At 39.4% G+C, this 24,110-nt stretch overlaps 1 protein-coding gene and 2 long non-coding RNA genes across 13 annotated transcripts in view; 2 read left to right on the top strand and 1 right to left on the bottom strand.

Moving 5' to 3' along the window:
- Positions 1-22,455, bottom strand: part of LOC120246472 — a 32,768-nt gene extending 10,313 nt beyond the window's left edge. For 2 of the 3 annotated variants that reach the window (XR_005532062.1, XR_005532060.1), the window contains exons 1-2: positions 22,289-22,455; positions 2,209-2,297 (exon numbers count right to left, since the gene is read on the bottom strand). This is a non-coding gene — a long non-coding RNA (uncharacterized LOC120246472). Of the gene's footprint in view, positions 1-2,208; positions 2,298-22,284 lie in introns of all 3 variants that reach the window. The other variant, XR_005532061.1, reaches the window with a different exon arrangement.
- Positions 8,229-8,645, top strand: LOC120246473. The gene is made up of 3 exons (XR_005532063.1): positions 8,229-8,293; positions 8,407-8,443; positions 8,569-8,645. It is a non-coding gene; the product is annotated as an uncharacterized LOC120246473 (long non-coding RNA).
- Positions 22,086-24,110, top strand: part of LOC120246470 (vesicle-associated membrane protein 714-like) — a 35,151-nt gene continuing 33,126 nt past the window's right edge. For 2 of the 9 annotated variants that reach the window (XM_039253995.1, XM_039253994.1), the window contains exon 1: positions 22,088-22,351. In XM_039253995.1, coding sequence (XP_039109926.1) covers positions 22,274-22,351 — 78 coding nt within the window. In that variant the 5' untranslated portion in view covers positions 22,088-22,273. The other 7 variants (XM_039254000.1, XM_039254001.1, XM_039253999.1 and 4 more) reach the window with 6 other exon arrangements.

Below are 24,110 nucleotides of genomic sequence, written 5' to 3'. Positions count from 1 at the left end.
ATATAGTTAACATACAGTGTTATATTAGTTTCAGGGGTACAATATTGTGATTCAAAAATTCTATACACACACAGTGCTCATAATAAACGTACTCTTTAATCCTCTCGTTTTATTTTGCCCATCCTCCCACCCATCTCCCCTCTGGTAACCATCACTTTGTTCTCTATAGTTAAGAGTCTGTTCTTTGGTTTGTCTCTTCTTTTCTTTGTTCATTTGTTTTGTTTCTTAAATTCTACTTATGAGTAACATCATATGGTATTTGTCTTTCTCTGACTTGTTTCACTTAAGGTTATACTACTTCCATCCAAGTCATTGCAAATAGAAAGATTTCATTCTTTTTTATGGCTAATATTCTATTGTGTGTGTGTGTGTATATATATATACCATATATATATATATATATATATACACCACATATATATATATGCCACACCTTCTTTATCTATTCATCTATTGGCAAACACACAAAAAAAGGATTCAAATAAACAAAATCAGAAATGAGGAGAAATACCTTCTAACATCACAGAAATGCAAAATATTTTAAGAGAATATTAAGAAAAACTATATGCAAACACACTGAACAACCTAGAAGAAATGGACAAATGCCTAGAAACATGTAACCTTTCAAAACAAGCAGGAACAAATAGAAAATCTGAACAGACTGGTTACCAGCAATGAAATTGAATCAGTAATCAAAAAAGTCCCAACAAACAAAAGTCCAGAACCAGATGACTTCACAGGTGAATTCTACCAATCGTTTATATTTTTTTTAATGTTTTATTTATTTCTGAGAGAGAGATATAGAGACAGCATGAGCAGGGGAGGGTCAGAGACAGAGGGAGACACAGAATCTGAAACAGGCTCCAGGCTCTGAGCTATCAGCACACAGCCAGATGCGGAGCTTGAACCCACAAACCGTGAGATCATGACCTGAGCCGAAGTCGGATGCCCAACTGACTGAGCCACCCAGGTGCTCCTCTACCAATCATTTAAAGAAGAGTTAATACCTGTTTTTCTCAAACTATTCCAAAAAATAGAAGAGGAAGGAAAGCTTTCAGATTCATTCCATGAAACCATCATCACTCTGATACCAAAACCAGATAAAAACAGTACAAAAAAGGAGAATTACAAGCCAATATCTCTGATGAACATAGATGCAAAAATCCTCAACAAAAGAGTAGCAAACTGAATCCAACAATACATTAAAATGTTTATCAATTTTGTTGATCTCTTCAAAGAATCAGCTCATATTTTCATTGATCTATTCTATTGTCTTGTTTTGGGTTTTTTTTTAGTTTCTCTTTCATTTATTTCTCCTCTAATCTTTATTATTTCCTTCTTTCTACTGGTTTGGGGTTTTGTTTGTTCTTCTTTTTCTAGCTCCTTTAGCTGTAATATTAGGTTGCTTGACATTTTCCTTGCTTCTTGAGGTAGGCTGATATTGCTATAAACTTCCGTCTTAGATCAGCTTTTGCTGCATCCAAAGATTTTGAACCATTGTGTTTTCATTTTCATTTGTCTCCATGTATTTATTTCCTCTTTGATTTCTTCCTTGACCTATTCATTATTTAGTACTGTGATTTAACATCCACATATTTGTGTTCTTTCCAGATTTTTTCTTGTGGTTGATTTCTATATTCAGAGTGTTGAGGTTATAAAACAGCATGGTATGCCTTCAATCATTTTTAATTTCTTAAGACTTGTTTCATGGCCTAATATGTGATCTATTCTGGAGAATGGCCCATGTCATGTCACTAATTCTTAACAATGGGACATGAGCTGAAGTGATGGGTCACTTCTAATCCAAAAAGGATGTACCTTATCCACACCCTCTCTCCCACCCATACAGTGATAACAAAGTACTCTGAGACATCAGAGTGGCAAAAAGGAAGCAACATGGACCCAAGTTACCACGTGGAGGAGAGCCAAGCAGGGGAGCTACCTGACCTACATTGGTCTATGATATAAATATTTAGAGAAATAAACCTTTGCTGTGTTAAGCCCCTGAGATTTTCAGGTTTATCTGTTCCACAGAATAGCTTAGCCTAGCCTGGCTACTACAGTTTACTTAATTAAGATTTTAGAATCAAGAATGTCATTTAAAACAGATAGATAACTGAAGTTTAATTCTTCACACACTTCCTTTTACGTAACTATCCTCATCCCACCTCCCAAACATACACAGAAATACACACTACTTTTCCACACCTTTTCTTGAGTCCACTAAGCATCCTATATCTAATAGATGTCCGTTCTCACAGAAGTCTTGTTCACGTCAATTCTGCTTCATCTTCTCTCTGCAGCATTTAGGAAGTTGAAAACAGAGAAGGAAGATAGGATAAGTTTAAAACACAAATTTAAATGATGATAAGAATATTGGGAGAATCCTCTATTTTTCAGCAGTAAAAATCATTGCATACTAAACATACCACTTCAAATGTTCTGTTAAGAATTCAATAACCCATTGCTATAAAAAGTCTGCCAAATCAAAAATATTTGAGATTTTCAAACGAGAGATCTTTCTTGACTAAAAAATCATAAGCATATACGTTATACCAACTATGTAAAAATAAATGCTGAAAGAGTCAAACACTGAGGGGATAAAAGGGATAGACATGCAATAAATCACTGTTGAATTTCATTATTTCGGGTATCAATTTATACATTTTTCCTACCTCTGTCTTCATGGGCATAATCCAAGTACCGATCTTCCTTTACTTGAGCTACCCCAGCCATCACCCTGGAGATGTTTAACACTGAGGCATCCTTCCTGTTAGATGGCTTAGGGAAGGAGTTGTTAGATCTCCAATTCTAACCTGAGCCCCTTATATAACGCCTCATATCCAAGATGCTATTTCCCAAAATGACCACTAATTTCCTTTGTGAACCGTGAATCTTTTCTCCTTAAGTTCCTATTAAGTTCCTGTTTGTGTGTTAACAGGAATTTTTCCTTGATGCCTATTTCAACTTATTGTTCCTAAACTTGTTACAACTAACCTTGTATCTACTACCCCCATTAAGAAACCCTACCCCCTAAGTTTGGAGCCTATATCCAAGGATAGTTAACAATACATGCATCTTTAAATCTACAGCATCTTTAAATCCCCACAACCACACTTTTAAGGTAGGTACCATTATCAGCTCCATTCTGCAAGTGAGAAAAGTGAAACCTAAAGGTTAGGTAACTTGCCCAGAATTTCCAGGCTAGGAAGTGGCAGGGTCACTGCTATCTGACACTATTTAATTTTTTAAATATAATTTATTGTCAAGCTGGCTCACATACAGTGTGTAAAGTGTGCTCTTGGTTTTTGGGTAGATTCCCGTGGTTCATTGCTTACACACAACACCCAGTGTTCATCTCAACAAGTGCCCTCCTCAATGTCCATCACCCTTTGACACTATTTAATTTGAGGAATTAAATGTACCACAGTAGAATGGGTTTCAATTATACTGTGAGAGTGATCATTGAGTCCACAGACCACATGATGTTCCTAAACTGTCTAGGACCTCCCAGTCTTAGGTGCTCTGCTCAAGAGAGACCTGAGTATCTGGGTGTGTGACAGTGGCAAGTACAGGAAAGGGAATCCAGCCCAACCAGGAAAAGGTCTTACCCAGGTTAGTCCATAAATGGGCAGCTTAGATACAAAAGCAGAATCTAGGGTTAATTTTTCCATCAGTAAATCAAGAAAAACAAGTGTAAATTTCATAATTTTTGGTTTAGCCAAATGTTTACACAAGCTAATCCAAAAACTGAGTGCCCACACGTGGAATCCAGTTTGTGTGATGTCTGCACTGTCAGGACTGGGTTGGATGAAGGGGGTCAGAAGGGCTCCTTAAAGGAATCTGAACAGCTACTGACCATCTTCTTAGTGCTGGCTTGATCCTATCTCATTTCCCCCCTCACTCCCTTCTTTCTCCTTTCGGAACCACAGTTAATCAATTTCAAGATTGATTCTTTATTGTTGTAAAACTATAGCATATTCAGAGTAAGGGGAAAAGACAAGATTCCAGTTCTTTGCATATGATATAGATAGATAGATAGATAGATAGATAGATAGATAGATAGATGTGAAACTGAACTGAAATACTCTATTTGGTGCAAGATAACTACACTTGCACTCATTTATTTAGGCAATATGTAGTTATAAACTAAATTTAACATCAACTATCAAACCTTGGATTGGATAAGAGCACCCTCCTCAGGCCACAACTAACTTACTGAATTATATTAATAGTGCTAAACTGTTGCCTAGCTTCCAAGATGAGGAAATTGTGCAATAGTAAGTGAAAATTGCAGAAGTATATGCCAGCCATCCCATAATTACCCCCCAAATTCTCATTTAATAAAGACAATTGCTGGGCAATGTTCTGTGTGTAGATAGGGAAAAGAACTAAAGTAAAAATGTTTTATTTCAGGTTCCACCACTAACTGTGTGACCTTGAGTAAGTTCATGAGCCTCTCTTAGCCTCCATTTATTTATCTCTAAGATATGCATAACCCTTACTAAGTCTGCCTCACTAGGGTCAAGTAAGATACATCTCAAAGTACTTTGTAAAATACAAAGCAATTTGAAAAAAAAAGAAAATACAAAGCAATTATAAATGTCAGGTATTACTAGTATTAATGAGATAGCATAAGCAATCACTTCATTTTGTTCAGATATAGAACACAGTACTTGACAAAAAAAGACATTCATTATTTCTGCATAATAGGTATCCACTCGTTTAAAAAGTGAACAAAATCTTCAATTATTTTTTTTAAAAGCACTGTAGAGGATCTTTGCTACCTGTAGGGATGTGTGCTTCAGACTCATATCTTAAGTGATCTGCTTTTTAGCTCCTTGTTGAGGCTTTGAATAATTTAAATTAGAGATCAGTGTCAACAAAGACTCATTCAGCATCAGAGGTAGGGCACTGTGTTAGGAATTCAAAGAGAGCTCAGTGAAAAGCACTGAATTTGTATTTAAATCTTAGATGCTAGGAAGCACCTCAAGAGATCATCTAACGTACAAAGTTTCTTTTACAGCTCCTGTGTCAGAGAAAGATTTCAAAGGATAACAATCTGTTAATTATGACTAACCTCTAGAAAGTGTGGTGAAAGGTAGGACCATCACATCTATACTGTTTAAAAGTTTTAAATAATAAATGCATGTTATGTTGCCTTTAAGAAATCAAACAAAATAATTTGGAAAAGCTGGTAAAGTTTTTAAAAAACTGAAGCCCAAAAGTATAGTCAAAACCTTAGTTTCAAAGAACATTCTAGAGATGATGCCCTGCCTAACATAAGACTTCAGACTTCTTAGCTTGCATCTCACCTTTAACTATATTAAAAACAATGTATCTTGCATAGTTTTAGATGAAATATCTAAATTTTTTCACTGTAACTATAAATATTTTCAAAGGATATAATTTTTGGCACACTGTGAATATTGATATGTTTAAATGTATACAGTTGAATTCAAATATCACAGTGATTTCATACCCATTTATCACACATTAATAAACAAGCTCCTCTCTAAAAGCTGAAAATGATACAGCATTTATGTTTGTCTTTTAACTCTGAACCAGTCAAAGTTCAGTGCAAGAAACAGAAGCCCAGAAGCCCTGTGAGGTGCCTGGCTGGCTCAGCCGGTAGAACTCTATCTCAGGGTTTTGAGTTTGAGCCCCACATTTGATATAGAGATTAGTTTAAAAATAAATTAATTAATTAATTAAAAGTATATATAAATAAACAGAAGCCCCTCAAGGCCTTTTAAGCAGAAAGAAATTTAGTATAGAGTATCAGGTTCTTACAAAATCACCAGAACAAGTTCTTAGTAGGCTTCCCAAAGTCCAGTCTGGGCAAATCTATAGAGACAGAAGGTTAAAAGCCTAGTTTCCTAGGGCTGGTGTGCGAGTGGAGGGAGTGACTGGATTTTTGTTGTTGTTGTGATTTTTAAGTTTAATTATTTATTTTGAGAGAGAAAGAAACAGAAAGCAAATAGGAGACAGGCAGAGGGAGTGAGAGACAGCATCCCAAGCAGGCTCCGCACCATCAGCACAGAGCCCAATGCAGGGCAGGGCTCAAACTCATCAACCATTAAGCCTGTAACCTGAGCCAAACCTGAGCCAAAATCAAGAGTCCAACACTTAACCAACTGAGCCACCCAGGAGTCCCAGGAGTGACTATTTATAGGGTAAATCGCTTCACTAGAACACAACCTTGTCCTTTCAGGTACTGTCTGCAGCTACTTTTGCAAAAGTAAAGTCCGTACTTGCAGACTTTGCACTGTAGTTGCAAAGTCTGAAATATTTACTAGCTGGCCCTTTAAGAAAAAGTTTGCCAACCTCCCTTTGATGCATAGATGTAGTGTTGAACTGTCAGAAAAAATATGTAACTTTTCACCTTCTCTTCTTCAAATGAAGCTAAATAAGCATCCAGGGCACAGAATGAGACACGGGGGAAAGCATGTCCTGACCAAGCTGTTTCTCACTAATAAGAATTGTAGGGGCACCGGGATGGCTCAGTCAGTTAAGTGCCTGACTCTTGATTTCAGCTCAGGTCATGATCTCATGGTTCATGGGTTCGACCCCATGTCCAGCTCTGTGCTGACAGCGCAGAGCCCACCTGGGATCCTCTGTCTGCCCCTCTCCTGCACTTGTGCACTCTCTCTCTCTCTCAAAAATAAACTTAAAGGGGCACCTGGGTGGCTTAGTCGGTTAAGCGTCCGACTTTCGCTTAGGTCATGATCTCGCGGTTCGTGGGTTCGAGCCCCGCATCGGGCTCTGTGCTGACTGCCAGCTCAGAGCCTGGAGCCTGTTTCAGAGTCTGTGACTCCCTCTCTCTCTGACCCTCCCCTGCTCACGCTGTCTCTCTCTCTCCTAGAAATAAATAAAACATAAAAAAATAATAATAATAAAAAAATAAACTTAAAAACTTTTTGTAAAAATACAAGAATGGTCCTCCTTGCAGGTTAGAATTTCCCAGCATGCTTCTTACAAACTTTAAACATTTGAAATCTAAGAGCTAAACAGTTTTACTTTTTAATGGCAATATTTAGAGTACACCAGAAATTGCATCCTTTGCAACTATTTAAACTTATGATGAAAAAATTTTAGATGTAAACTTAAAAATGTATGTGGACGGGCATCTGGGTGGCTCAGTCGGTTGAGCATCCAACTTCAGCTCAGGTCATGATCTCACAATTTGTGAGTTTGAGCCCACATCGGGCTCTGTGCGGACAGCTCAGAGCCTGGAGGCTGCTTCAGATTCTGTGTCTCCCTCTCTCTCTGCCTCCCACCCCCACACACTCTCTCTCTCTCTCTCAAAAATAAATAAACTTTAAATTTTTTTTACTGTATGTGGAAAACATGGCTGTTTTTGTTTCAAAAATTTTAGAGAGGACATGCAAGCAAAAAAGTTTAAAGACCAGTAGCCTAAAGAAGAAAGTCATCTTTGATTTTAAGCAAGAATCCCAGATGGAGTTATGAACTCCCTCTCCCCAACTGGAATTCCCCTAAAAGTTAGTTATCTTCTTTTATTATTTTTTTAAATGTTTGTTTTGAGAGAGAGAGAGAAAGAGTGGGAGAGGGGCAGAGAGAGAATCCCAAGCAGTCTCCATGCTGCCAGTGTGGAACCTGATGCAGGGCTCAATCCCACAATGCTGGGATTATGAGCTAAGGCAAAATCAAGAGTCAGATGCTTAACTGAGCCACACAGATGCCCCAATCTTCTTTTATTATTATCAAGGCACTCAGGGTCTCTGTTCATTCAGTATATCACATTACAGAGGTTTCCAGAAGAAAAGTTTTTGTACAAGTCATTCTGTATGTGGATACATAAGTGAAAAGGAAACTAACATTTACTGAGCATTTACTATTTGCCAGATTCTCCATATAAATTATCTCATTAATTCCTCATAATTATAATTATACTGTGAGTCACATATTATTATATTAATTCTATTTTTCAGCTATAAACTAAAACTGATGTCAAGTGCATTTATGTAATGTACTTAAACCCATACAGCCAATATGCAGCAAAACTAGGATATGAAACATGAACCCAAGACTGACGTAAAGCCCATGTACTTTCTGCTCCTTGCGCTGTTTGGCTCAGCTTTCTTATATCTCAGGCCTATATTTATGTGTATCTGAATCCATGATACTCAAGGATTCTGGAACCTACAGTGATAATACTTAGTTCCTAACAGTCTGTGGTACTTAGTTCCCCTTCAAGCAACAGGAGCAGTCAAACTACATAACAACCAATGGGACACCAGCACCAGGCACTCCCAACAGATGCTGATCTAAAGTACGGGTATACCTGGGTTTACCAGCTGAATACCAGCCCTGACTCTACCTAAAACCATAACATTTTTAGAAAAATTGCAAAAAATAAATCTGCCCAACCATCTCACTTTTCAGATAAAGAAGCTAAAAACTAAGAGATTAATGTCTTGCCGTATGTGACACCATCAGTTTGGGGCTGGGCCACATTAGAACGCCAGTCTCCAGAGTCTCCCATATTTTAACAACCAATTGGTGAGTATGTAAAGGACTGACCCAACTCTGCTTTGTTTCTTTTAGAATCGAAAAGAACTCGAGGTAGCTTCATGTTTACAATCAGTCTCCAGCGCTAGAGCATGAGCATTTCAGGATGGCTTCACATAAGCAATTAAAAGTTCTAAATAAATTTGTGAATATCTGTTAAATGATTCCAGTCCTGATACCTGTCCTACTTCTCTTCCTTTTGTGCCTCATCATCCACTGCTTGCATTTTACCAGTGGAAAACAGCGCACCTTACAGCACATGCAAAAAACCTGGGAATCTTGTTAAATTGCAGTCTGATTCATAGGTCCAGGGTGAAGGCCAAGATTCTGCATTGCTCATGAGCTCCCAAGTCCAAGTGATGCCAGTATTGCCACACTTTGAGTAGGAAGACTTAGACAAAATTGCATAAGGAGTGTTACTTTACACAAGGATTTTTCTAAATTAAAAAAAAAAGTAAGAAAGATTAGATGGCGTTCAGGATTACCCAAATTAAAGGCAATTTCTAAAATCTCTATTTTTGAGCATTGAACTCTAACCAGTAAGCAATTAGCTTCATCTGATGTACTGGGAAATGAATTATCTCACCTCCTTAGTGGACATAAAAAGTATTTCTTATACTTTAAGAGGTTACATTATCTCTTTAATAAAAGTAACGATACTGCCTAGAAGAATACCTACTGGAAATGTATGCTGTGGTTTTCTCATGGCAAGGAAATCATAAGATTCTACTTCTCTTTTACCGAGCTCATTACTTTATACTGCTTTCTAAAAACAACTCCACCACCAAGTGGACAATACAAAAATTAGCTTATATGATACAATATTCAGGCTTTTTCCAACTCCATCCTTCAATTTCACAGGTTAGTGAAGGATTATTAATTCTGGGCTAATTAAGGGAACCCCGGCAGGACTCCCTAATTCAAGATGGACACCCTCAAAAAATAAGCCATATTGAAGAATCACTTTCCAGTACCTTTTAAACAATGACATCTGAACAGAACTGACCATGCTGATCAGGAATATATAACAAAATGTAAACATTTCCCCCATGGATGCCAATGATTAGAATACACAGTCAAAGTAATTTTCTAACATAAGAAATCATGCTAAGTATTAATTCACAACCACAGATCTTGAACAATGAAGGCAACATGGTTTTCACTGCTTTTTTCTTGGGTTTTTGTAATTCTATACCTACTTCAAAAACCAGGAAACAGAAACAAGCAACCTTATAAGGAAATATAATAGTGGGAGCACGGAGGCCCTCCCACTGTGAGGAGTGTATTGTGCCCCTCCCCTGGACTTGGTCATATCATTTATTCTCGATATCAGCAGATGCAATACAATCAGAAGCTTGGAAGAGCATGTTTGACTGAGTTTTTTTATTCTTGCTTCTCTACTATCTCATGAGAACATGCCTTGGATACTCTTCTGTATTTATCTATTTATAGAATTTGCATTTAGAATCTTTACTTCCATAAATAATTTCCCTCTATTTTGTTTTAGCTATACTTTACTACCCTATACTTTGACATGTTCATCTGAAAGAATGGATCATTCATCTGAAAGAATGGATGTATTACTCTTGTGATTTCTACTTTGACCCACTGGTTATTTTAGGAATGCATTATTTAATTTTCATATATTTCATATGTATTTTCCCAAAATTCCTTTTGTTATTGATTTCTAATTATACTGATTTATGATTATAGAACATATTTTGTGATGATTTCAATCCTTTTACACTTATTGAGGCTTTTTTTTATGGTCTATCCTGTAGAAGGTTTCATGTGTACTTGAGAAGAATGTGCATTGTTTTGGGATGGGGTGTCCAATAGTTGTCTATTAGTCTAGTTGGTGTGTGTGTTACACAATTCTTCTATCTCCTTGTTGATTATCTGCCTCGTTGTTCTACCCATTATTGAAAGTAGGCATTGAAGTCCCAACTGTTATTTTTCAATTTCCTATTTTCTCCTTCAGCTCTGGGAGTTTTTAGTTCATACAATGGGACATTCTATTGTTATGTGCATAGATGCTTATGTCTTCCTGATGTATTGCCCCTTTAATCATTATAAAACATCCTCTGTCTCTAGTAACATTTTTTGTCTTAGAGTCTGTTTGTCTCATATTAGTATACCTACACCACCACCTTTGATTGCTATTTACATAGAGTATCTTTTTCCATCCTTTTATTTTCAAACTATTTGTATCTTTTAATTTAAAGTGAGTCTCTTACAGACAACGTACAGTTGGATCATGTTTTTTAATTCATCCTACCAATCTCTGCCTTTTATTTGGAGAGTATGATACATTTATATTTAATTACTGATAAGATATACATCTCCCATTTTGCTATTTGTTTTCTACTCTCTGATTTTTTTTGTTTTCTTGATTTCTATGATATTGCCTTCTTTTGTGTTAAAAAGATATTTCTGGTGTACTATTTTAACTCCCTTGTCAATTCTTTTATTATATATTTTTGAGTTAGTTTCTTACTGCTTGCCCTGCTGATTACCAGTAACATCTTAATTTATAACAATCTGGTTCTGATTAGTACCAACTTAATTTCAATAGTTGATTTTTTAACATGCTTTAAAACTGGCTCCATTCCCTTCTACTCTTCTATGTTGTTGTTATAAAAATAAAAAACTAGATCTGTATACTTTGTGTGCTCATCAACATACATTTATAGTTATAGCTTTATCATTGCCTTTTAAATCAGATATGGGGGAGGAGTAACAAACAAAGGCTACATTTATATTATCATTTAAATTTAACTATGTGTTTACTGGTGTTCTTTATTTTTTCATGTGGATTTGAGTTACTGTATAGTGTTTTTCATTTAATTTTTCTTACAGGGCAGATCTGCTAATGATGAGCTCTCTCAGTTTCTATTTATCTGGCAGTGTTTTTATTTCTCCTTGCCAGATATAGATTTTGTGACTAACGGTGGTGTTTTTTCGTTCTTTTTTTTTTTTCTTTCTTCTTTCTTTTAGCACTTTGAATATGTCATTCAATTGCCTTCTGCCTTCTATGGCTTTTGATGAGATTTCTTTTTGATGAGAAATCAGCTGTCAGTGAGATTCCTGTATATGTAATGAATCTTTTCTTGCTATTTTCAAGATTCTTTTTTTAAGTTTATTTATTTATTTTGAGAGAGACAGAAACAATGTGAATAGAAGAGGGGCAAGAGAAAGGGTGAGAGAGAATCCCAAGCAGGCTCCATGCTGCCAGTGCAGAGCCCAATGCAGGGCTTGAACTCACAAACCATGAGATCATGACTTGAGCCAAAGTCAAACTCTTAACAGACTGAGCCACCCAGGTGCCCCCATTTTCAAGATTCTATCTTTGACTTCAGCTTTCAACAGCTTGATTACAATATGTCTAGGAGTGGATCCCTTTGAGTTTACCCTACGTGGAGTTTTTTGAACTTCCCAGGTGTTTAGATGAATATTTTTCATCAAATTTGTGAAGTTTTCAAACATTATTTCTTCACATATTTTTTCTGCCTTTTTCTGCTCTCCTCTCTCTGGTATTTCCATTATGCTTATGTTGGTAACATTTGTTGGTGTCCCACTGGTTTTTAAGGCTTTATTCACTTTTGTTCATTCTTTTTTCATTCTGTTCCCCAGAATGAATAATATCAACATATCCATCTTCAAGTTCCCTGATTCTTTTTTCTGCCTGTTCAACTGTTGTTGAGCTCCTCCAGTGATTTTTTTTTCATTTCAGTCTTTATATTTTAAACTCCAGAGTTTATATTTGTTTCCTTTTCATAACTCCTATCTCTTTATTGATATTCTTTATTTGGTGAAATGTCATTATTACACATTAACTCTTTAAGTAGATTTGCTTTATTTCTTTGGAATATCTAAAACAGTTGATTGAAAGTCTGTGCCTTGTAAGTCCAACATCTGGGGTTCCTTAGCAACAATTCTATTGATTTTTTCTTTTCCTTTTATGGAGCATATTTTCTTGTTTCTGTGTATGTCTCATGATTTTTTGTTAAGAACTAGACATTTAAGGGGCGCCTGGGTGGCTCAGTTGGTTGAATGTCTGACTTTGGCTCAAGTCATAATCTTGCAGTTCATGAGTTCGAGGCCTGTATTGGGCTTGCTGATATCAGGACAGAGGCTGCTTCAGATCCTCTGTCCCCCTCTCTCTGCCTGTCCCCCACTAGCATGTGCTTTCTCTCACAAATAAACATTAAAAAAATCTTTTAAATGGAACTAGACCTAGACATTTAACATAATACAATGTGACAACTCTGACATATCTATGACCCCCACCTTCAGAGTTTATTGTTGTTCCCACCTTTTATACTTAGTTGTTTGCTTAGTGACTTTTCTGAACTAATTTTATCTTAGTGTCTCTTAGCTTATCGGTCAACTAATGATTGGACAGAAATATCCTTAAACACCTGGAACTAATAAATCTCCCAGCCTTTGCTGGAGTAGCTCTGTGTAGTGATGGAGCATGTCTTTAAAACTCAGTTTATAATCCCACCTCAGTCTTCACTTCCTACTTGCATAAAACTTTAGGGTCAATCAGACATAAGAGCTTAGGGCTTTCTCACATCTTTCCCAAGCATGGTCAGAGCTCTTCCATGTAACATGGCCTTCTAGATTACCAGGAATATGTCCAAGTTCTTCAAAGCCCTTATGGAAAGTGCATTCACCAGCTATTCCTTTTAAGCTTTTGGTGAGTCTATTGTTTGCTCAACTGTTATCTATCACATAAGCATCTGCAATTTAAAACCCTTGCCCGTAATTGTTTTCTGGCAATGTTCCCTGTGAGAGGGAAAGTTTTTAGCACTGAGTGAGTTTTGACTCATCCTTGTAAGTGAATTCTTCCAGAGAAGCACTAGACAGATCAGATAATGACAATTCTATTCTATGGGAATGGTCTGAAAGAGTTCCAAATTCATTCTGCCCTCTCTAGTGTCTGCCAAGCTGCCCTCAGGAATGTGGGCTGTTATTTTTTAAGGCTACTGCATAACTGGAAAGTGGGTAGTGGGGTTAGGGTAAGTTATAATGCCACAGAGCCCACTGTTCTTACTAAGATTCAGCCACTTTTCTTGAGTAAATGATCCTTGGGTTGGATCCTTGGATTAACCAAATAAGTTTTTGGTTAATTTCTAGAGTTCTGAAATTTTAATTCTGAAGTTTTTTTAAAGTATAGGTGACATATATTAGTTTCAGCTATACAGCACAGTGCTTCAACAATTATATGTCATAAAATAAATTCCAAGAAATTTTGCCTTTTTTTCATTGCTCTTATGAAGGGGAAAATTTTTGAAGGTCGTTTTTTCTGCCATTTCAATGGCAGAAAATAAATAAATAAAATAATCCAAACCATGGCTAGGTCCGTAAGCACCAGCTGCCAGACACCAGCATCATGGAAATGCAGAGTTAGGAGTTGTGAAGTAATAAAGACATAATAAAAAGACTGTATCTTCTGTGAAATTGCCCCATAAGGTCCATTCTGAATATCTACCAATTTCCAATGCCTTTCTATCCTCCTTTAATTAAACCTGCTCTTCCTTAAACACCAGCACCAAGACGAATGGGAGTGAGCTAATTCAATCTTATTGATTCCCTGTTTTGTTTAATCACTAGAGTTACTATTTTGTTTAATTACTAAAGATTGTCTTCTACTGTTTCTATTTCAAATATACCTTGATTCAGTTACAATAGTTCTGCAGAGAAAAGTGTTCTACATTCCAAACAATCAACTTATAAACTTTTGAAACCCAACAGGCTTGTTAACAAAGAATTAGCTGTATTCAATTAATGGCTGAAACCCATAATGTAAAAAAAAATAAGTGGTGTAGCTGGTAAACTACTCTGAAGGTCTTCACCTGGATTTCAAAGGATAGAAGAAGAACTAGAAGCTTCCAGCCTGGAATTAGCATAATATGATCTCAGATAGGTGAGCAGACTAAATTGGCTATGATGGTGTGGGGAGAAGAAGAAGGTTAAAGTTAGGGAGATAAATGGGAGCTGGGAAAGGCAATAGAAACCCTTAAACAACAGGCAGAGAATTTTGTACTTGACTTGTAGGACAATAGTTCACAACCATTTTATCTCCTCCAATACACCTAAGAGATGCAACCACTCCCAGTTACAGTAGTGGGCACAATTCAAGAGATATTCAAATACAGGGATGAGGTAGTGAAAATGGTATCAAAATCTCTGGCAGGAGGTGTGGAGGGGAGGGACATGAGATGTCTGAGAAAGCCACACTTGAGATTCTGCTAGTCCTTCCTTAACTACTTCACTCATTCCTCCACACCCCCTTCAGTGGGAATGGGAAGTCGGGATCTTTGAAGAAAACAGTGCCCTTTTGAAAATGCTTCATGACTGTATCTCATTGGAGTAATTGCCTAATTTCCTGAATATTAGACAAGTCTATTTCAGCACTTTCCAAAATGGGATTCATAAAACACTCATCCCATAGATGCCACCTGTTTAAAACATTCAGTTCATACAAGTCTGGGAAATCCCACATACATATAATATCCCCTCTTGCCAGAGATTCACAAACGATATTTATTAGCCTACTAAAGGATCTAAGAATTCCCACAGTAGAGAAATCTATTCAATTTTCTTAATGCAGTTTCCACACACTTACCTGATCATAGATTTTATCCTCACATGTCTACTAGCATCCTAGTATTTCAGAGAAAAAACCTGATAAACACTGGCCTTATCAGCTTCTATGTGGTTGGTGACATGTCACATGTGGTTCTGCATTTGTCACAGATCTCCTTATGCAAGACAATAAAGCAGAAAATGACATTTTCTCCTCTCTAGAAACCCCACTCTCTATAACCATCTGTCCAGTCCTCCCTTACCTCTTCAATTCCTCATGTAGAGAAGAATTCAGCTCAGCCCTTTCAGTCCCCCGCCCCATTTCCCCACCACCACCACCAAGTGGCTTTATTCAGTGGGAATTGTGAATCAAGGCACCTGGGTTCTTCAGTGTTTTTCTGGGACTCTGACCAATATCCATCCCTGAATCTGAGCTAAGTAACTGAGCTGCCTAAAAGGGAAACCAGCTTGGAGAACATGATGGCACTTGTGGGTCTTCCTGTGTAATTAACTAGAGGAAAGGGAAGGGTTATGAAAATCTGCTGAGCAGGGAGCAAAAGAAAAGATGGGAACAGGCCTGTCAGGGCCTGAATGAGTTACAAAAGAGAACAAGGCAGAAGAGAATGAGGAATGACCTTCTTCCTAGCTTATTTCCTTCCTCTGCAAAAGTCCTGAGTGGCCTTTTCCATTCTTCCCCAGTACGACTGCACTGACTTTCTCTTTCAAAGCTGTGCTCTGTGCTCCCTCTGCTGGCCCCGACACAGCAGTTAGATTTAAAAACCAACTCTAGTAATTAACATTTGGGTGGCCTGCAGAGATGTTTGCCGTCTACATATCCTCTCTGGAACCTAGCTACACTTCCTAACAAAGATGAGAATCCAACATCTTTTGTATTAGCAACAACAACAAAAAATAAAGGTAGGCAAAGAATAGCTAAATAAAGTATTGTACTTCATACTATGAAACGCAGCCGCCTAAATTATGTCCACCACTGTGTGAGAGGTGCTAGAGATAAAAAGGCTGGTAATACTTGACCTCTGTTCTCAGGAAATTTATTACAGAGGAGAGGCCAACACATAACACATTTGTCAAAAGGAAGAATTTTAGGAAACTTGCATATCATGTGCCTTGAATGATGATTCAAATATGTTCCCTGAATGTATAAAGCAACTCATCTAGGTCTGGCTGTGGTTTCTTAAATATGCATCTGACTGGATTGATTTGGTCCCATGACAATATGGACTCCTAATGATCGTAACAGCCATCCACACTGGAACACCTCCTGGAGGCCAGTCATCAGATTCTTTAGGTATGTTAGTTCCTTTTCTGAATTAAGTTCGGAGAGGAGCCTAAGAGAGAAACTGAGGTTCAGAGACACCAAGAGGACACAACGAGAAAGTGGCAAAGTCAGCGTTACAGTCCAGGCCTGCTTGACTCCAAAGTCCTTTCAAATCTCCTCCTACTACACTATCTTCAATCATTATCCAGTTTCCACAAATGCATAGCTACCTGAGGCTTCCCTCCACTTGGCTGCTAAATATAATGGAAAAGCCTAATATGAAAGTGAACAGTAGTATCCTACATCCTGTTTACACTGAGCATGGCTCTATGTGCTGCGACGAACCCCTGCCCTTAAGGAGTTTACAGTATAACAGAGCAGGGGTTATATGTAAAATAAATTCAATATGGCTGGTAAAGAATAGAAGCAGAAAAATGTTCACCTTTAACCCCAAAGGTAGACCTATAGTCTGCACAGCTCCAACAAGGATCAAATATGTGCAGGTTGCTACATCCTCAAAGGGATTCATGACTGCTTGTGTATCTCATTGGTAGTTAATACTGAAATGAATGATAAGCATCAGAGAAATTTTGTGAAAGTAGCTTTACGAGTAGAAATTCAAAGGAGACATTTATGATCTAATACGCACTACATGTCCCCTCCCCCTTGAGCACTAAGCATATAACCACCAGCTTCATACAGCAAAAGTGCAGCCCTTTCTGCCCACAACTCCTGTCCCCGTGCTACTTAAATAAACTTATTAAGTTGTGCCATACAACGTTTCAAGAATTATTTCTTAGCTGTTGCACTTAACAAAGCTGCATCGTGGCCAACAGATGTTCTATATAGCAGAAACAGGGGCACCTGGCTGACTCAGTTGGTAGACCACAGGACTTTTAATCTCAGGGCTGGGAGTTGAAGCCCCACATTGACCATGGAGCCTACTTAAACAATAATAATAATTATTATTATTATTGCCAGAAACTGCCAGTTTGAAATCAAAATGGGGAACAAAGTCCATAAACAAGAACAAACTCCCCTAGAATAAACATAAAAAAAGTGTCAAGCCTTTATGAAGAAACTTAGAGGCCTCTTGTAGGAAGCTATAATAAAGAATAAATAGAAAGTCAACCCATGTTCCTAATAGGAAATATTAAATATTGCAGATATATTCTTTCCAATCTGTGACATTTAAAGCATTTTGAGCTACAGTTATCGAATCATTGTGATATCAGCACAGAAAAGGACATGTATATCAACTCTAAAATCCAATAAACAATGTTGTGGAAGAATTTAGTTTATGGCAAAAGTGGCATTTCAAGTAAGTAGTCTGAAATAACTGCCTGGATATTTGGGGAAATGTAAATTTTTACCTCACAAGAGACACAGAAACAAATTTCAAGTGGATTAAAGATTTAAACATTAAAACAAACAAAAGTAACAGAAGAGAATTAAGGAAATATTTTCATATGGGTATAGGAAAGGAAGCCTTGCCTAATATGCCACTAAGTTCCAACATCGTAATAAAAAATATGTTTAAGAAACAAAATCCAAAAATGTCTACAAAAGAATAGGCACCAGAAAGAAAAAGGAAATTATAGATTTCAAAGGAAAATATTTGAAATATATGTAATGGTTAAAGAAAGCAACATGTTTTTGATTTAAAAACAAAACAGAGGCGTCTGGGTGGTTCAGTCAGGTAAGCATCTGACTTTGGTTCAGGTCATGATCTCGTGGTTTGTGGATTTGGGCCTCACGTCAGGGTCTGTACTGACAGCTCAGAGCCTGGAGCCTGCTTCAGATTCTATGTCTGTCTCTCTGCCCCTTTCCCACTCGCAATCTCTCACTGTCTCTCTCAAAATAAGTTAAAAAATAATAAAATCAATTTTTAAAATATTCTTTAAAAAAACAAAAAACAGATTTTGGAAAAAACAGTATGCATGTATCATTAATGTTAAATATAAAAATGCATCAAAACAATCAAATATAAATTAAATTATTACACTGACTTTTTTTATGGGTTGGTAAAAATAGACTTTTGCTGCCATATCCTACAAATTTCTACAGTGATTACAGGCTACAAGAAAAAATATATAAATATTCTCATTTTGAAGAACAAGAAGTAAAAGAGGGAGTTCTTTAGAGGAGAACTTCATTACTAAATAATAATCCTGAGTTAGTGAGTGCTTGATAGTCTCCAGCTTGTAGAATATTTACAAACTCCTCGGTGACTAAGGAATTGGATGATTTAAAAACTAGTGACTTTTCCGTCTGAGGAGATAATCTGTAAAAAGCAATGACAGTAGGTTCGCTAGTCAATGAAAGTAGTCATAAAGTCTAAAAGCTTGTTTTAAAAGAAATGGACAATAGTGGAGGCGCCTGAGTGGCTTAAAAGAATAGGCACCAGAAAGAAAAAGGAAATTATAGATTTCAAAGGAAAATATTTGAAATATATGTAATGGTTAAAGAAAGCAACATGTTTTTGATTTAAAAACAAAACAGAGGCGTCTGGGTGGTTCAGTCAGGTAAGCATCTGACTTCGGCCCAGGTCATGATCTCATGGTCTGAGAGTTCGAGCCCTGCTTCAGGCTCTGTGCTGACAGCTCAAAGCCTGGAGTCTGCTTTGGATTCTGTGTCTCCCTCCCGCTCTCTGCCCCTCCCCTGCTCTACGCTGTGTGTGTGTGTGTGTGTGTGTGTGTGAAAAGTAAACATCTAAAAAATTAAGAAAAAAAAAAAAATAGACACTAGTGAACGTCCCATTTCTCCTTCCCAAGGATCCAGCTTCTCACCACCCATTCTGCTCCATCCTCAAGGTTGTCAAACTATCAAGGGAAAGACAAAAATGCCGGTGATGTTTCATATTACCTGTTGTGGTTTTCATTCTGTTATTCGCTGCATAAAAATAGAGAACAAAGAAAATGGAGGAGGAGAAGAGACAGAGCTGGAAGAGCAGGGGGAGAAGGAGAAGATTCTCAGCTCTTAACATTTCAAAATAAGGTTTTGGAAACTCCCTGAAGAGAGAGTATGTGAAAGGAAAAGGTTTGGGACAGCAGAAGCCAACATTAATGCCATAAATTGGGAAGAATGCCCAGGGTGGTAGGTGGTTCCCCACCTAGACTTGCTAGAGTTTCCACAGCCTGGGAGAGGACAGAGTCCAAAGGAAGCAATCCAATTAGCTAGAGTCCCCGCTGGAAGGTGAGGGGTGACAGAGTATGGTGATGAGAAAGTTAATTCGGGATCTAAGGGCTTGCTTCCCAGGTGAGATAAGGTCCAAGAGCCTCTTCCCTCATGACAACAGAGTGAAAGCACGACCGGAGGGGTGGCAGCATGGTGTGTTGGCCAGAGGCCTGAGACAGCCTCTCAAGCCTCCCACCACCTCAGAATGGCATGAAGGAGCAGGGGAAAGTTTTCCTCACCCCAGAAGGGCTACAAAAGTGGCTGAGAGAGAACCAGAGTACCTGAAGGGGCCTTGAGTTTCCCAGTGCAGTGTGTGAACTGATGACCAGAAACAGAAAACAAACAGCAGCAGCAGCGGGAGCCACGTTAAAGAGACGACTATCACGAATCAGCTCTCCCCCACCCCTGGGCCCTCACTCGGGCAGATGCCGCCCCCACCCTGGATAGAGAAAGGGGATGGAGTAAATCCTGAGTTAACTGAAGAAACCTGGCGTTGTCCAGATTAAGCCTCAGGTATCAGGTAAAATGGGGCTTTACATTTTACATTTCTATAGGTCTGAATTTGTGGATTGTGCAAATTGAACCCATCACACCTGCTTTACAGGATTGTTTCCACAGGACAAGTTGAGAGTGAGATCAGGGAGGCCCCATACACACCCTTTCGGCGACCAGACAGCTCATGACTTCATTGCCCAGTCTCTTTTGGCTCCACTACTTACCAAACACAAGGGTGCTGCAATTTGGCCAAGTTCATTCACCTCATTTTTACGATAAGCAAGAATATCCAATGAGGGGCACCTGACTGGCTCAGTTGGTAGACCGAGGGATCCTTGATCTCGGGGTTGTGAGTCCGAGCCCCATGTTGGTGGGTGTGAAGATGGCTTAAAAATAAAATCTTAGGGGCACCTGGGTGGCTTAGTCAGTTAAGCGTCCGACTTCGGCTCAGGTCATGATCTCTGTGAGTTGGAGCCCCGTGTCAGGCTCTGTGCTGACAGCTCAGAGCCTGGAGCCTGCTTCAGATTCTGTGTGTCATTCTCTCTCTGCCCTTCCCTGACTCGTGTTCTGTCTCTGTCTCTCAAAAATAAATAAATGTAAAAAAAATTTTTTAAGATAAAATAAATTAAAAATAAATAAATAAAATCTTAAAAAACAAATATTCCAGCGCATTTACCTCAGAATTAACATATTTCCTTTTCCCACATACAAATAATGTGACCAGTGCTTTTACTTCAGTGACTCCACCTGTAACACAAGACATTCTCTCTAACCTGATAAGACACACTGATTCAAGATTTCCTTTATATAGGAGGATACATGATTCAACAAAGCATTTTCCTCAGGAGCTAAAGTCCAGACAAGGTTTGCTATTTGCTTGTCAAATCCAATCTGATTGCACTGGGTTAAAATCAGCTCAGTTGATTACCTGTCTTCACCTCTGCCAATCACCCCATAAGGACATCGATTGTTTTTCCTTTAAAGTTATACCACTGGGAGCAAGAAAGTGATATTCATGAATGTACTTATCACACTAATAGTGCAACTGCTTATCTACGGTGTGCTGAGTATCTTGCCTAATTACTCAAACTTGATGACTAACCCCATTTTATAGATTAGAAAACTGAGTCTCAGAAAGGTAAGTTCCAATAACGGCATGGAGTAAATGACAACGCCTATTTCAAGGTGTTTTTTTTTTTTAATTTAAGTAATCTCTACACCCCACATGGGGCTCAAACTCATGACCCCAAGATCAAGAGATCCGCGGTCCTCCAACTGACGGGACGTGGGGGAAGGAACAATATCTATATTTAATCCAAGTCGGTCTAACTTCTTTTCACTCCACCGACAGCCTGCTAATGGAAATGTAAGAACTTCTCTTAAGCTTATATTTTTAAAAATTCTTGTCAAGGAACTCAAGATCTAGGATAACAAGTTATTCTACCACTCCTACCCCTCTCACTTCCTACCCAACTCCACCACACACTTTGTCTCTGCCACACTCACTCATATGTATTCCCTAAACCCACGTGCCCGCTCTAAAGCCTTTACAGAAGCTGTTCCCCTCTGTTACCACTATCCTATCCTTCTTCCCCACTGATAAGAATATCAACCAGGTATCAGAAGGCGACTGAAAGCTTTGCTTCCTCTCCCAAGGACAATTAGCTGCCTCCCTCCACTCCAGCTTCCTCAACTCGGTCTATCTTTCCACCACGGCACACACATGCCACTTGAGATTGGCGTCTGCCCGCAAATGCCGCCGTCACCGCTTCCAGACTGTGAATTCCCAAAGCCAGAGCCCAGGGCCCGTATCTTAGGCAGCCGGGCACTGTGGGAGTTCAATACTTGGTAAGTTAATGGCTGGATTTTAAGTCAAGGGCTATACTTTACATCTTCTAGACTGTGAATGACTCATAGGTAGGTAAGTACTGTGAAGTAAACTGGCTCTCACCAAAAGATTTTAAGGAAAACCACAAAGGATAAAGTTTTCACTCACCCAAAGACAGCTTTTTACGAAACCCCGCCCCCGTCTCCTCATAGGCTCTTCCCAGGGATGGCCCCGCCTCCCTCCCTGCCAATCGATCGCTCCTCGCTCCCGCGCAAGGGCCGTCCGGAGCCCCGCCCCAGTCACCGCCCCGAGGCTGTCTCTGGCGGTTAGGTCCCGTGGGGGCCGTTCCTTTAACGGGCCCGCCCAGCATGACGATCACCTACAGCTGTATCGCTAATGGCAGAGCGGTCCTGGCGGAGCTGGCCCTGACCGGCGGCTCCTATCAGGTACCCCTGGGTCCGGACCTCCGCCTGGGCGGGTTCCGCGCTTCAAAGCTGGTGCCTGCCGGCCCGCCCCTCAGGGCGCTGCGCTGCCGGGCGGCCGGGAGCGAGCCCTGGGGGCGAGAGGCACCGCCCCGCGAGAGGCCGGCTTCTGGGAGGCGGTGAAACCCGGGCGGGAGCCAGCGCGCTTCGAACGGCGGAGCCACACGTGCGCCGCCTGGGGGTTAGGGCTGGTGGTGCGCGCGACCCGTTTGGCGGTGGTTAGTAGCCGCGTGCAGCTGCAATTCCGGAGACCCTTAAACATTTTTTTACCCCTGCAGAGAAGTGACTTGCAGTTCAACACACGTTTATTGAACATGTGTTATTTGGTGAAGGTACAGGGGATGAAGTAAAGAAGACGGGACCCGGAGTTGCCCATTGATGTCTCTTTATGACCAAGGGCTATAAACAGTTTTTCCTACAGGGTAAAAAGTCTTCCAGTCAAGAGATAGGTTGGGATTGCTCCTGAGGCACTCAGGATGGGTGGCTCCTTGCTCACCGCAGCAGACGTGATATTAGGGTGCTTGGCGTGGAAGCCTTATAAGAGTTAGTGTTAGCCTGGGACAGGAAAGGGGACTCCTGCATTCAGATGGAACAGCACAGTGTGTTGGGAGAACCTCAAGACTCGGTGTGGCTAGAGCACAGGGTCACAGTATGTAAGGGCTAAAGATCAGGTCAAGAAAGCGGGCAGAGGCTAGTTAAGAGTCCTATATTCAGTTTGTTATCGTAGGGGAACCTGGGGAGCAATTATTCGCTTATAGCAGGATCTGATTCATCTTCCACAAAATTTGGTCTAGTTACAATATGGAAGGTGGATTGGAGGGGAGATAACCAGTTAGGATGGTATTGTTGTTTCTCTAGGAGTTTTAAGGACCTGAGCTAAGGACCGGTCACTAAGGACCGTGACAGTGCAAATGGAAAGGAAGGGGCAGATCCTAAAAAGACTTTGTAAAACTAAGGGAACAGGATCATGCCTAGGATGATTCTCCATTTTTTTGTCTTTTTTCCCCCCAGAATTATTGAGCCATAATTCACATTGACAATGTGTAAATTGAAGGTGTACAACGTGATGATTTGTCAAATTTTGTTCTTAGGTGGCATTAAACAAGATTGAAACTACAGATGGAGGAGCAGGATTGTGAGGGAGGATGTCAGAGGGAATGCAGGGGAGGAGAGTACAGTTGGAGACAGGTTGAATTTTGTTGCCTGTTAGAAGCGGCCAATCTATTTATGTACTTCTTCCTCCACCTTATTCCCAAAAGATTTAAGTCAAAAAATGTTCATTAGGTAGCACGCAGAGGCTCAGGACTAACAGCTGAAGATAGTAGAAGGGGATGGAAAAGAAAAGTATGGGAGTGGGGAGAGACAAGGACGAAAAGAACACTGTTCGGGAGCAGAATAGAGAAGCGGGACACCAAATGAGAGCAGCAATGTCCTGAAAGCCAAGAGAAGAGAGCTACAAGAATGTTTTATGCCCCAAAGAAGTTGAACAAGGTCGAAAAGGTACTCCTTGGACTCTACAGTCAGCAGATGATTGGTGACCATGTAGTTAGCAGTTTGGAAGAAGTGACAGAGGCGGAAGCCAGACTGCTTTGGGCCAACTGAATGGGAGATGAGGAAGCAGGGTGAGTGTACTTAGACCATCTTTACAAGAATTTAGAAAAGGAGGGAGAGAGGGTGAAAGCTGAGGAAGCAGGATCCAGGAAAGGGCCTCATGTCTCAAAAC

This window comes from Hyaena hyaena, unplaced genomic scaffold, assembly GCF_003009895.1.
Source record: "Hyaena hyaena isolate Hyena2069 unplaced genomic scaffold, ASM300989v1 scaffold_469, whole genome shotgun sequence".
NCBI lineage: Eukaryota > Metazoa > Chordata > Mammalia > Carnivora > Hyaenidae > Hyaena > Hyaena hyaena.
This window is presented reverse-complemented; position numbering and strand designations above follow the sequence as displayed.